This window comes from Oncorhynchus gorbuscha, linkage group LG26 (genome assembly GCF_021184085.1).
Source record: "Oncorhynchus gorbuscha isolate QuinsamMale2020 ecotype Even-year linkage group LG26, OgorEven_v1.0, whole genome shotgun sequence".
NCBI lineage: Eukaryota > Metazoa > Chordata > Actinopteri > Salmoniformes > Salmonidae > Oncorhynchus > Oncorhynchus gorbuscha.
In genome coordinates this window covers 9,254,115-9,268,675 of record NC_060198.1, presented here as the reverse complement: position 1 = coordinate 9,268,675, position 14,561 = coordinate 9,254,115, and the positions used below count along the sequence as shown (strand labels likewise).

At 44.4% G+C, this 14,561-nt stretch overlaps 1 protein-coding gene across 2 annotated transcripts in view; it reads right to left on the bottom strand.

The window, feature by feature from the left end:
• Positions 1–12,187, bottom strand: part of LOC124016410 (netrin-1-like) — a 97,781-nt gene extending 85,594 nt beyond the window's left edge. For both annotated transcript variants that reach the window (XM_046331968.1, XM_046331969.1), the window contains exons 1-2: positions 11,916–12,187; positions 10,570–11,635 (exon numbers count right to left, since the gene is read on the bottom strand). In XM_046331968.1, the coding sequence (XP_046187924.1) occupies positions 10,570–11,584 (1,015 nt within the window). In that variant the 5' untranslated portion in view covers positions 11,585–11,635; positions 11,916–12,187. The remainder of the gene's footprint in view (positions 1–10,569; positions 11,636–11,915) is intronic.
• Positions 12,188–14,561: the final 2,374 nt, after the last annotated feature.

Sequence of the window (14,561 nt, the reverse complement as noted above, 5' to 3'; positions counted from 1 at the left end):
AGCCATTTAAACGTGTTAACCCTCGCAAGGCTGCTGGACCAGATGGCATCCCTAGCCACATCCTCAGGGCATGCACAGACCAGCTGGCTGGAGTGTTTACGGACATATTCAATCTCGCTCTATCCCAGTCTGCTGTTCCCACTTGCTTCAAGATGGCCACCATTGTTCCTGTACCCAAGAAGGCAGAGGTAACTGAACTAAATGTCTATCCCCTTGTAACACTCACTTCTGTCATCATGAAGTGCTTTGAAAGGCTAGTTAAGGATCACCTTATCACCTTATCTGACACAGTAGACCCACTTCTATTTGCATACCGCCCCAATAGATCTACAGATGATGCAATTGCCATCGCACTGCACACTGCCCTATCCCATCTGGACAAGAGGAATACCTATGCAAGAATGCTGTTCATTGACTACGGCTCAGCCTTCAACACCCTAGTACCCTCCAAGCTCATCATTAAGCCGGGGCCCTGGGTCTGAACCCCGCCCTGTGCAACTGCGTCTTGGACTTCCTGACAGGCCACCCCCAGTTGGTGAAGGTAGGAAACAACACCTCCACTTCACTGATCCTCAACACAGGGGCCCCACAAGGGTGCGTGCTCAGCCCCCTCCTGTACCCCCTGTTCACCCATGACTGTGTGGCCACGTGTGCCTCCAACTTAATCATCAAGTTTGCAGACGACATAACAGTTGTAGGCCTGATTACCAAAAATGACGAGAGCCTACAGGGAGGAGGTGAGGGCCCTGGAGGAGTAGTGCCAGAAAAATTACCTCTCCCTTAACGTCATCCAAATGAAGGAGATGAACGTGGACTTCAGGAAACAGCAGAGAGAGCACATCCCTATACACATCATCAGGACCGCAGTGGAGAAGGTGAAAATCTTCAAGTTCCTCAACATACACATCACCGACGATCTGAAATGGTCCACCCACACAGACAGTGTGATGAAGAAGGCGCAACAGCTTCTCTTTAACCTCAGGAGGCTGAAGAAATTTGTCTTGGCACCTAAGATCCTCACAAAATTTTACAGATGCACAATTGAGAGAATCCTGTTGGGCTGTATCACCGCCTGGTACGGCAACTGCACTGCCGCAACCGCAGGGCTCTCCAGAGGGTGGTGTGGTTTGCCCAATGCATCACCGGGGGGCACACAACCTGCTCTCCAGGACACCTACAGCACCCGATGTCACAGGACGGCCAAAGAGATCGCCAAGGACATCAACCACCCGAGTCACGGCCTGTTCACCCCACTACCATCCAGAAGGCGAGGTCAGTACAGGTGCATCAAAGCTGGGGCCGACAGACTGAAAAACAGGCGCTATCTCAAGGCCATCAGACTGTTAAATAGCCATCACTAGCCGGCTACCAGCCGGTTAGTCAACCCTGCACCTTAGAGACTGCTGCCCTATATACATAGACATGGAATCACTGGTCACTTTAATAATAGAACAATAGCCACTTTAATAATGTTTACATACTGTTTTACTCATTTCATATGTATATACTCTATTCTACTCTATTTTAGTCAATCCCACTCCAACATTGCTCGTTCTAACATGAACATATTTCTTAACTCCATTTTTTAACTTTAGATTTGTGTGTATTGTTGTGAATTGTTAGATACTACTGCACTGTTGGAGCTAGGAACACGAGCATTCTGCTACACCCGCAAAAACATATGCTAAATATGTGCATGAGACCAATACGATTTGATTTGATATCAATCCCCTTTGCAATCTACATGAAACCCATTTACAGGAGAATTTAAAAACTAAACAAAAAGATCACCCTTCATTTAGTCCCCCCCCCTCTCTCTTTCTCTCTCTCTCACTGGCACACACAGGCCACCACTGCAGCAGCATTTTGCACAGAGCCAGTAATGTCATATTTCAACACATTCTCCCACTAGCTACGTGTGGCGCCCAGCAGGGTTCAGAGTAGTAGTGGATGGTAACACACTACTAGGTTTAAACAAGGTACAGATGGGCCCATACTGCAGCCCTGCCAGCCATCAGGTTGAATTTGCTGTGGCCCCGCTGCGATGGTCCCGGGCACCCTGCTGGAAACAGGCCTGGCCCACCCCTCTTTTCCCGTCTCTGCCACCAATGCAACAGAATCCTTGGTGGCCCCTGGCCAGTACAGACGCAGGAGGGAGGTCTGGGCCTCCTCAGAAACCTAACATGTGGCTTCACACTGTGGAGGAGGTTTTACAAATTACAGTTGTCTGATTGGCTGTCTGTTTTGGCTGTCTGCTTCTGGTTTCAGTGAGCCCAGAATCAAAGTTACAGTCACAGTTATGCATCTGTGAGTTGGACTGGCTCTGTGGGACGTTGCAGGTACGCATGCCCGTATGTGAGTGCACGCATATGCTAAACTTAAACAGTGGCTGAGCAAGTTGCAAGGCTGTATAGAACACAGTTAACCAAAAGTAGAAGTCCTTAGAGTGCGTCCGAATCCAGACTCTGAATAAACCATTAAGCAATGGTTTAAAAAACAAGTCATAAAACAGTGATAACACTTTGTAGGAAGGAGGTCCTCATTGCGTGAGGGAGGTCATTCACCCCTTTGAACTACCGACACTGGTGTCGCGATTCTTCAGGGGGGGGGGGGATTACGCCACGGTACAAAGTGCAAACTACTCGGGCACCCTTTTCGCACCTCTGTTTCTCACTCCGTTTGTTTGCCAGGCGTTGTCGGGCAGGTGAGTGTCAGGATGGTCAATGCGTTTGGCGGACGGCGGTCGCCCTTTGAAGATGAAGGATACGGCAGTTCATAAAGGATGGCGATCGTTGGTGGCAGCTCAAACATTAACCAAACCACATCACCATGCCTCATCTTGGTATCATTGTTAATGAATATTGCTGTTGTATATTCAGTTGTAGAGGATCCTACATGAAATGAAAGGTGTGAACGGACAACACTATACAGTATACTTTCTTGTGAAGGGTTGCTTTGTTTTTAAAATTAAATCTGCAGGAGACCATATGAATGTAAATACTAGTCTTACATTTGACAATCTAACCGACATTCTCAAAATAATTGTCTTCATTGTAGTTCCCCTGATCTCCATTTCCAAAAACTTGAATTAGTTATTTCAGGTGAGAATGTTTTAATTACTGACATATCATCATGTCAATGTTGATCTTTCTTCCTTCAATGGAACTAGGGAAGATTCTATCAAAAAATCTCAGCAAAACACTGTTTCCTCTAAGCAAGTGGTTAGAGCATTTAAGCCCAATTATCTGAAGGGGAGCCAAATCTCAATGTCAATCCAGCACCACAGTCATCTTCCCCATGTCAATCAAACTGTTGATTGAAAATAACACCTGGGGGCGTATTTAGGTCTGCAGGTCTGCAGGTCTGCTCAGATCGGCCAGATGATGTTGTGGTTTGAGGCTGGATAAGTGAAGTTATCTAGGGGGGGGGGGGTTCTCGGGGGGATGAGGGGGATCCATGGAGATTTGGACGGGCTTGAAGCGATGTCTGTGCCAAGTCACTGATAGGCTTTCTATGTGCCAACCAAGTTCTAGAGCTGAGAGAAGGGCCCTCCCCCTTCCCTGCCCCTCCCCTCCCCTGCCCCGCCCCCTCCACCCACTCTATGAACAAGTAGAAAAACTACCGTGAAGTGGTTCTCAAGAAAAGATAAAGCCTGTTTCATCCAAAAAGTCTCTCTCCCTCTCTCCCCCTCTCATATTGTGCATGCCTCCAAGCATTCTTCTTGATCTCTCTGAATTATTCAAGACCCCTTCTCTCAACACTTTCAAGCTATGGAACCTGAAGCTAATAAAACAGGACAAACTCAGGCAGATAATGCAGTGGAACAGCATTGCATTTAATTTTCTGTATCTGAAAGACTTTCCTCCTAAAGTGATCGTCTTCCTCGTCACAATTAGCTGAATTGGCGTCTCCTTCATTCTCCTTCAGATGCTGTAGTGTCACTCTGAGTGGATAGAGTTTTAAAGCAAGAGAATCCAGTTGATTCAATTGAGACACTTGCGTGCTTACTTACAGGTAGTTGAGCATCCTTGCTGACGCCGACCGAATTCAACATGACGAGACAGTCTGGATGAGAGAGAGGCTATCCATCCAGCCATGTCTGTCAGGCCGAGACTGGTCACACCTGAATTGATATTGAACCCACGATTCTTCCTCCTCCATGCCTCCATTCCTAAATGCATTAGATTACAAAGACGGTCTCCCGCGTGGCCTGTGAGAATCGATATCCCAAATGGATCTGGAAGTGCATGAAGGTCCTCTAAGATTCAGACGAACTAATCAGCAAAGTGCACATCAAGGAGGGAAGGCGACGTGCAACCTGTTTCAATGGGTTTTGTTTTTGTAAGACCAACTGCAATCAAATCACTCCACAAATGCAAAGCTATTTGTAGTGGAATGCCTAGGACACACATATATATATATATATATATATATATATATATACTGCTCAAAAAAATAAAGGCAACACTAAAATAACACATCCTAGATCTGAATGAATGAAATATTCTTATTACATACTTTTTTCTTTACATAGTTGAATGTGCTGACAACAAAATCACACAAAAATAATCAATGGAAATCAAATGTATCAATCCATGGAGCTCTGGATTTGGAGTCACAATCAAAATTAAAGTGGAAAACCACACTACAGGCTGATCCAACTTTGATGTAATGTCCTTAAAACAAGTCAAAATGAGGCTCAGTAGTGTGTGTGGCCTCCACATGCCTGTATGACCTCCCTACAACGCCTGGGCATGCTCCTGATGAGGTGGCAGATGGTCTCCTGAGGGATCTCCTCCCAGACCTGGACTAAAGCATATGCCAACTCCTGGACAGTCTGTGGTGCAACGTGGCGTTGGTGGATGGAGCGAGACATGATGTCCCAGATGTGCTCAATTGGATTCAGGTCTTGGGAACGGGCGGGCCAGTCCATAGCATCAATGCCTTCCTCTTGCAGGAACTGCTCACACACTCCAGCCACATGAGGTCTAGCAATGTCTTGCATTAGGAGGAACCCAGGGCCAACCGCACCAGCATATGGTCTCACAAGGGATCTGAGGATCTCATCTCAGTACCTAATGGTAGTCAGGCTACCTCTGGCGAGCAAATGGAGGGCTGTGTGGCCCCCCAAAGAAATGCCACCCAACACCATGACTGACCCACCGCCAAACCGGTCATGCTGGAGGATGTTGCAGGCAGCAGAACGTTCTCCACGACGTCTCCAGACTGTCACGTCTGTCACATGTGCTCTTCACATATGAAAGCAGGTTCACACTGAGCACAGGGCGCCAGTGGCGAATTTGCCAATCTTGGTGTTCTCTGGCAAATGCCAAATGTCCTGCACGGTGCTGGGCTGTAAGCACAACCCCCACCTGTGGATGTCGGGCCCTCATACCACCCTCATGGAGTCTGTTTCTGACCGTTTGAGCAGACACATGCACATTTGTGGCCTGCTGGAGGTCATTTTGCAGGGCCCTGGCAGTGCTCCTCCTGCTCCTCCTTGCACAAAGGCGGAGGTAGCGGTCCTGCTGCTGGGTTGTTGCCCTCCTATGGCCTCCTCCACGTCTCCTGATGTACTGGCCTGTCTCCTGGTAGCGCCTCCATGCTCTGGACACTACGCTGACACACAGCAAACCTTCTTTCCACAGCTCGCATTGATGTTCCATCCTGGATGAGCTGCACTACCTGAGCCACTTGTGTGGGTTGTAGACTCAGTCTCATGCTACCACAAGAGTGAAAGCACCGCCAGCATTCAAAAGTGACCAAAACATCAGCCAGGAAGCATAGGAACTGAGAAGTGGTCCCCACCTGCAGAACCACTCCTTTATTGGGGGTGTCTTGCTAATTCTCTATAATTTCCACCTGTTGTCTATTCCATTTGCACAACAGCATGTGAAATGTATTGTCAATCAGTGTTGCTTCCTAAGTGGACAGTTTGATTTCACAGATGTGTGATTGACTTGGAGTTACATTGTGTTTAAGTGTTCCCTTTGTTTTTTTGAGCAGTATATATATATATGATAACTAATATCCAGGTTCAGTCAACGACAGCAAGTAGCAAGATTCAAGGACTTGGACAACGATCATCATCTGGAGAGAGATCCTGACAGACTAATAGGCTGTACACATTTCTTATTCTCAGCCATGACAAAAACAAGTGCCTATCATTATCTCTATAATAAAATAGAAGTACCTATCCCTGTGTTGTGTTTCACACACACCGTAGAAAAAGATGCTGGTCTTGATGACGTTTCCTTTCCCCACCTGGTGCTTCCTTTCTCATTTACTCTGAATGTCCCCACTCCGTATCACTTTCGAATTCTACACTAGATAAACTCTGTAACTGAGAACCTGTTATGACTGCAGAGGATCCAGAGAGAGCCTTTCAATTTACCGACTGTCAAATAGTGCTGGAAGCTTTCAATATTTCAGCACATCCAACCAAGCAGCTCATAGCAAAGCTTGTCGTATAGTACAGTACATCTCGTTCTGACATCACTTCTCTGTTACTGAAGCTTATAGTACACACAGTGTTCTGTCCTAGCCATATCTTTATGCTACAATTACTGATTGCAGTGGAGGCTGCTGAGGGGAGGACGGCTCATAATAATGGCTGGAATGGAGTTAATGGAATGGCATCAAACACATGGAAACAATGTATTTGATACCATTCCCTTTATTCTGCTCCAGCCATTCACACGAGCCCGTCCTCCACATTTAAGGTTCCACCAACCTCCTGTGACTAATTGCTTTTACAGGTGGTAAACTATGCCACACACTACTACCCCAACTCCAACTCCACCTCACCCTCTCAAAAACCCAGAGAGGTGTCAGGCAGACTATTCTTCTCCCTGAGGCGGTGTTTGTTTTAGCAGAGGGTGTGCGACCACAGCACCCCTCCGCACCCCGCTCTGCACGCCTTGTCTGACGGAGCAGGCGGCCCGCAGCACAAACAGCGCGGAGGAATGCATTGCTACAGGGTGTGTGTGTGTGTGTGTGCGTGCTGACAGCATGATTGATACAATGAGTGATGCTCCTTTGTGGCCCCATGCGAGACACACCACACACACACACACACACACACACACACACACACACACACACACACACACACACACACACACACACACACACACACACACACACACACACACACGCTGTTCCGGTAAAAAAATTAAGTGTCAAGGATACTGGGGATAGGGGGGAACAATTCATTCTTCATTCCTATAGCGGAGTGGTTGTGTCTAAACAAGTCTGTTTGCTTCTCCAGGATGGGAGCCATGGCGACCCAAGGAGGGAGGCACAGCCTTCCTTTCCTCCTCCCAGAAACCGCCACTGACAATCACTTATTCATTTGTCACTCTGTGTTTCACCTATTTGATCAACTTAATTTAGTCATTGTCACTCTGTGTTTCTCATCGTTGGCAAACTAGTATAAATCTGGGATTTGACGGCAGGGCTTAGAAATGTAGCCTGTAATATGGAGGACTGCGGTCAAGATATTGTGAGTGGTATATTATCAGATTCAGAGCTCTCTTAATTGAGGTAACACATCACAGTTTTATGCATGACTGGGGTGACCTTCTCCAAAGTGTATTCGTAGCCAGTCACCATAGTAAAAGCGTAGATATTTCCACAAGGCTCAAGCCTGTTTATCTGCCGCAGAGAACCACTCAGTGGGAATGGAAACAAACAGCAAACAAAAGTCTTTAACGTGTCAAAACAGTCAACATGTGTCGTGGATGACTGTCAAACAATACAGCCCCACTTTCCCCCCAACCACAGTGACATAGAAATACAGAGGGCCTCCCGGGTGGCGCAGTGGTTAAGGGCGCTGTACTGCAGCGCCAGCTGTGCCACCAGAGACTCTGGGTTCGTGCCCAGGCTCTGTCGCAACCGGGAGGTCCGTGGGGCGACGCCCAGTGTCGTCCGGGTTAGGTACATGCATGCTATCGAGGTTAAGATGAGATATCCTTGACTCATCGCGCACCAGCGACTCCTGTGGCGGGCCGGGCACAGTGCACGCTAACCAAGGTTGGTGTTTCTTCCAACCCATTGGTGCGGCTGGCTTCCGGGTTGGATGCACGCTGTGTTAAGAAGCAGTTTGGGTTGTGTATCGGAGGAAGCATGACTTTCAACCTTCGTCTCTCCCGAGCCCGAGCCCGTATGGGAGTTGTAGCGATGAGACAAGATAGTAGCTACAACAAATGGATACCACGAAAAGGGGGTAAAATAAATAAATGCAAATAGAAATACAGAGACAAAGTTGGAGTTTGAGTCAGTTCACTTTACTGTTGGGTCTCTCCGATGCAAACAAGGAGTCTCCTGTCACTGTAGGGCGATAATTCATGTGTGCCATGAAATCGCAAATCCAATGGGTTACAGTGAGAAATCAAGGTTTATCCACCTTAACCATCATCTTTTCCATCAGCAATGTCTTGGATTCCCTAATAAGTCTTGAACTATTATTATAAATGTTTGGTATACAATGCCAATGAAATACTGCACATTTTCAGAGTTGATATAGAGTATGCAGCAATGCGTCGTTTAGGTACTACGGTCAGAGAACCACCCCCCACTAGGCCTACCTCTCATCTTAACCTCGATAGCATGCATGTATCGGGCAGTTACTTGGCTTATAAAGGATGAGATGTTTCACAAGGAATCAATTCCCTTCGCTTACATCAACAACCCATAATCACAACTTTTAACCACGCTCATCATGATAAAATCGTATACAATGTCAACAGCCAAGTCAATATCAGACTACAATTTTCCAATAATTCATTCTCCTTTATCGAAACCAGTAGCACTCACATTCTCACCAAGCTCATGCACGCTCCCGCTCTCTCCTCGTCTAAGCATGAATACATACTATCTTTAAGCGGGTCTTAGGCATGTCTGGCAATAAAAGCAACTACCATATCTTTGATTCTGCTGCGGCATTGTCTCCATCTCTATAGCAGCTGATTGAGCCTCGCTGTTGGAAACAGTGTGTTGAAAGGCACGATGTGATAACTTCCTCTATGTGCTTTATTAGTCTTCATGGGGGCAGACGGGGAAGTATAAATCTAAATGGGCCGGTTCATTGAAGATCGGAGTAGATATGGATTCCGGTTCCTTTTCTTCTTGTAGGCCTAAAGCATTCACACGAATTAACTATGTCCGATGAGATCGTTGAAGACCAGCACATAATACAAAGCGGCTCATACGAATACTAATAAAGTAGCCTATTAATAATATTTAGAATGATTACAATTGTAATGATTGTAATTAATAATGATTGCCTAATAATATCACATGTCTTTGAGTATTAGGCTTAATAGGTGGATTAACATTTAGCAGATTGTTTCCAGTTAAGAAAAAAATCATATTGTAATGTTTAAAAAATAATTTTTAAAAAGGCAATTTCTTTTGATATAATACCTTTATCATAATAGTTTCGGGATGAAATAATGATTTTTTTTATATACTTTTTAAAATTTTTATAATAGTTTTATGATACATAAATTAACGTAATTTAGACCCATAATTCACTTTGATTCAAACGATAATTAAACGGACAGAGAAGTCTGTTCAATTACTGTGGTGGTGCAGTTTAAAATGCGCTTGAAATAAATGACAGTGCGTCGCTTTATTGTAGCGATAAAGTTGGAACTGTACATCAGTTTTCCCCATGAGAAACATTTCAACGCTGTGAATGATTAGACATTGTGATGTGGCGGTCTTTCTGAAGTGGGTGATTGTTATAAACCTCCATTTGAGCTATGGCGGTAATGGGCTTTTAGGTTTTCAAATTGAGATGTGACTTTTTATGTGCATGGACGCGCGACATCATTTCATTGAAAGAGAGTGCATTTTGTGGCGTGCCGAACAGTGGTTTTGGTTTATCCTTAATTCAGACCTCTTTAACAACCATACAAGTCTTCTTTTTGATAGCCTACATTTTCAAATCACATCAGTATCATGTTTTAATGAAGGCATGGTCTATTAATACAGCGTGGGCTGATCAGACTAAAATTGACATAGCCTAATAAAATGCTTAAAACTATAAAAAATCATTTAGAGACAAAATAATAATAAAAATGATGATTATTATTATTATAACATTTTAATACTAAGACGGATTTTAAATTGTTTTCCAGAACTATATAAACTACAACAAAGGATAGGCCATTTTTCCTCAAGCCTTGGAGTTGGAAACCTAAATTACACAGGTTTTGTAAAAATCGTGTGTACTTGTTAGTGCGTAATATGATGTGCTATAATCCCATTTTTAATTCATGACAATACAAATAACTCTTATAGTATATCTGAATCTTTGTTTTTCAACAGAACTGACAAATGCGCAGTGCCCACCTTAGCAATTAACTCAACCAACCAATACCAACATTACCAAACTTAAAAACAGTCAAATCTCCCATGACTGTACAAACAAGAGTCACCCAATAATACAATTTATGCCAAATGTATTTTCGCTTGTGATACAGGCATTGTGTGGAGAGGAAACTGCTGCAGTGCTTAAAGATCATTTGGATGGTTTTTGGAGATTATACTGTTTTGACTTACCGACACATTCGTTGGCCTCTCTAGCTGTTGCGCGTTGCCACGGCCGATCATAATGGAAAGGCTTGCACCTGTCGCACTCCGGTCCCGCCGTATTGTGTTTGCACTCACAAACAAGGTTTCCATCCCTGTCTTTTACGCACCGCGAAGCGTGGCCATTGCATTTGCATCGACCGCCAACTTGCAGATCGGACACCGCATAGAAATAAGAGTCCCGGGCTAGCTCCGAGTCATCCTCGTTCTCATCACCGAAAGTGTGCAATCGGCTGAACGTCACCTTGATATCCGTGGCGGTGACCCAGTCCTGGAGCACCGGCGAGTTGTCGAAGTCGTGCGCCGACGGTCTGCCGTCCAGAGTGCTGAAGGCAATGAGACCGCCGGATAGAGGGTGCATGTCCGTGTGGGAGTCCGTGCATATCGCCTCTTGTTCGTTCTGTTTGGTAATGGTGGCCTTGCTCGGTTTTGTGTACATTTTCCGGCACTGGGCCGAATAGTATTGGAAAGGTACCCAAGATTTGCCGTAGTCCATAGACTTGAAGATAGCCATAGATTCGGGTCGAGGTGAGCAGAACTGCAGGCTTACGTAGGTGACTTCGAATTTCTTGCCCAGTGACAGTGTTATGGTGACGTTTTGGGGGTATTGGATGTAATTTTCCGATTGCCAACATGTGAGATTATGGGGGTTGTTGAGATCCGTTAGATATGCCGGTGGGTGATACTTTTTGGGGTCCGAGGCATCGCAAGTATGGCAGTTCCTATTTCTCTCATCGCCCTTCTCTGTTACCAAGCAGTACCTACCCGGGGTTTTACCACAGGTGCTGGAAGTGCGGACTTCCTTTCCGAAAGCAGAGTTCACAAAATCGGGGATGCATCTCCTCGGGTTACCGTTCTCGTCGTAACAAGGGTCCGGGGGGGATGTTTGCGCGGCGAACATGCTCACCCCATAGCCACCGAGCACCCCCTCTACCACAAAGGAAATGGTCACGACAGTGACCACGGTATCCAAAATCCTTAGCATTGTATTCCTTGTTCTTCAGTGTCTCGTGCGCTGAAAAACACCAGCCGTTCCCTGAAAAGAGAGATAATAAATAAGACACTTTTGCAAGATGTCCAAAAGAGCACGGCAGATGTAAAGCTATGCTTTAAAATAGAAAAGCAACACCTCAATAGATAATTGAATTTACCATGCACATAGATCGAATAACATTTTCATATAGATTACCATCACATGAAAAGCCTACAGAAAATATCATTTGAACCGTTATTAATATGAACACACTGTCAGAAGAAATGTACTTATAACATTAGCCTTTCATAATGCACCTATTAAGTGAAATAAATGGGCTTACGAGGTTAAGAAATCTCCACATATGACACTATTCCTCGGAATAATAATTCAGCTAGGCAGAAAAGTCATTCAAATATTTCGGTCGGGTGCCTGTCCTGTCACAAGCGCGATCTGTTGTGTTCTTGTTTGTTTTATTTTGAATCTCCGGGAGCAAAATATCTACACGCGTCTAGATGTAAGAGCCGCTACTCTCGCTCTGTCTGTTTCACTCCCTGTGTGCCCGTCTTTCTCATTCACTCACTCACTCCCTTCCTTCCTTCCTCTATCTCTGTCTGCCGCACTGACCGTAGAGAAAGTGAAGGACGATTGGAGCGTCTGCAGAGCTTGAGGTCATCTCGAGGAGTGACACTCCCGCGTAAAAAGAGTGAACAACGACATCCACTGGTAGTTTATCGATAATAAGATAGATACGGCTAATTAAGTGCCACGCGAAGGAACAACAAACTGAAAAGTTTATCTGATTATCACGTAGATTACATAACCCAAGGCATCCATATAAAACCGTTTCTATATTGCTAAACGAAATGGAAGCTTATATTTCATCATGAATATTGACTTTGTCGCATTAGCCTTTTATTAGGTTAAAATATATGCTTTTTAATCTATTTATTATTAGTAGTAGTAGTAGTACTACTATTATTATTGTTATTTCTGGGGTATTATGGTGCATTTGTATTTCATAATTTAGACTGAGCCAGTTAAGAGTTATTAAGCGTATTATGCGCATGCCTAATGTTTTTTCTTCCCATTCGGCAAGCCTATCAGTTTTCCAAAAGTTTAAATAATCAAACCTTCATGGAAACCAAGTGCAAATAACGAAAAAGTGTGTCCTATTCTATAATATGATAAGATTTCTGTGCATATTTTATAAACTGCTCAAGACCACTATAAAAATACGACTTTTTCGATATTTCTGACTTCACAATTGTTGAAGAAAATAAATGCAGTGAATACTATGCATATTATATCTCTCGTAATGCTTCCATAGCCTTTTCATTGGGGATTACGCCCATAATACACTATATATACAAAAGTATGTGGACACGCCCTCAAATGATGAATTCGGCTATTTCAGCCATACCCCTTGGTACCAGGTGTATACGATCGAGCACACAGCCATGCAATATCCATAGTCAAACATTGGCAGTAGAATGGACTTACAGAAGAGCTCAGTGACTTTCAATGTGGCACTGTCATAGGATGCAACCTTTTCAACAAGTCAGTTCCTCAAACGTCTGCCCTGCTAGAGCTGGCCTGTCATCTGTAAGTTCAGTTATTGTGAAGTGGAAACCTCTAGTAGCAACAACGGCTCAGCCGCAAAGAGGTAGGCCACACAAACTCACGTAATGAGACCGCCAAATGCTGAAACCCGTAGCACGTAAAAAAAATAATCTTTCCTGGGTTGTAACACTCACTACCAAGATCCAAACTGCCTCTGAAGGGAACGTCAGCACAATAACTGTTCATTGGGTGCTTCATGAAATGGGTTTCCATGGCCAAGCAGCTGCACACAAGCCTAAGATCACCATGCGCAATGCCAAGTGTCGGCTGGAGTGGTGTAAAGCTTGCCGCCCTTGGACTCTGAAGCAGTGTAAACTCGTTCTCTGGAGTGATGAATCACGCTTCATCATCTGACAGTCTGACAGACGAATCTGGGTTAGGCAGATGTCAGAAGAATGCTACCTGCCCAAATGCATAGTACCAACTGTGAAGTTTGGTGGAGGAGGAATAATGGTCTGGGGCTGTTTTTCATGGTTTGGGCTAGGCCCCTTAGTACCAGTGAAGGGAAATCTTAAGGCTACAGCATACAATTACATTCTAGATTACATTCTACAATGTATTACATTCTATTCTGTGCTTCCACCTTTGTGGCAACAGTTTGGGGAAGGCCCTTTCCTCTTTCAGCATGACAATGTCCCCATGCACAAAGTGAGGTCCATACAGAAAGGGTTTGTCGAGATCGGTGTGGAAGGACTACAAATAGGCCCTGTAGTGTAGGCCTGCTCTATTGCTAGAATAGTGTGTTCAAATCAGCAAATTCTCTGTTGTAAATTGAGTTCAAGAGCTTGATAAATCTGTTATAACCCTAGGAGCCATTTTGGCCTACTAATATTGTTTTTGTGTGTAGTATATATATATATATATATATATTTATTTTTTTTACTTCATTTTCTTATACTAGGCTCTAAGATGATGGATAAATGAAGATATCCCATCAAGCCGTTTACCATTGGAAAATAATGTCATATTTCCGGTATACTTAAAGATGCAGTCAGGGATTTTAACCAGTAACAAATTTGTAACATACATGTATTGTATGAATTGGAATTGATATCATACTATATTTTCCACAACCCGTTTTGGCTGCTGAGCACTACTTTCAAAACTACTGGTTGAAATTATGTAAAACCTTTGGAGCATCTGGGTGGCTCTCCCGTAAGACTTGGCCATAGAGATAGATAGGTAGATAGATAGTGGACCTTAGGGCCCAAAATCCTGTTTTAGCATGGGCAGCGCCATTAAGAACTTTCACCATTTTGAAGTAGTCAACTTGGTGGGACTTCCTATGGGTTAAGGAAGGATCACATTTTTCCATCCTGGTCATCGGGAGGGATCAGCCAATGAATTATACTTGTTAGCAAACATT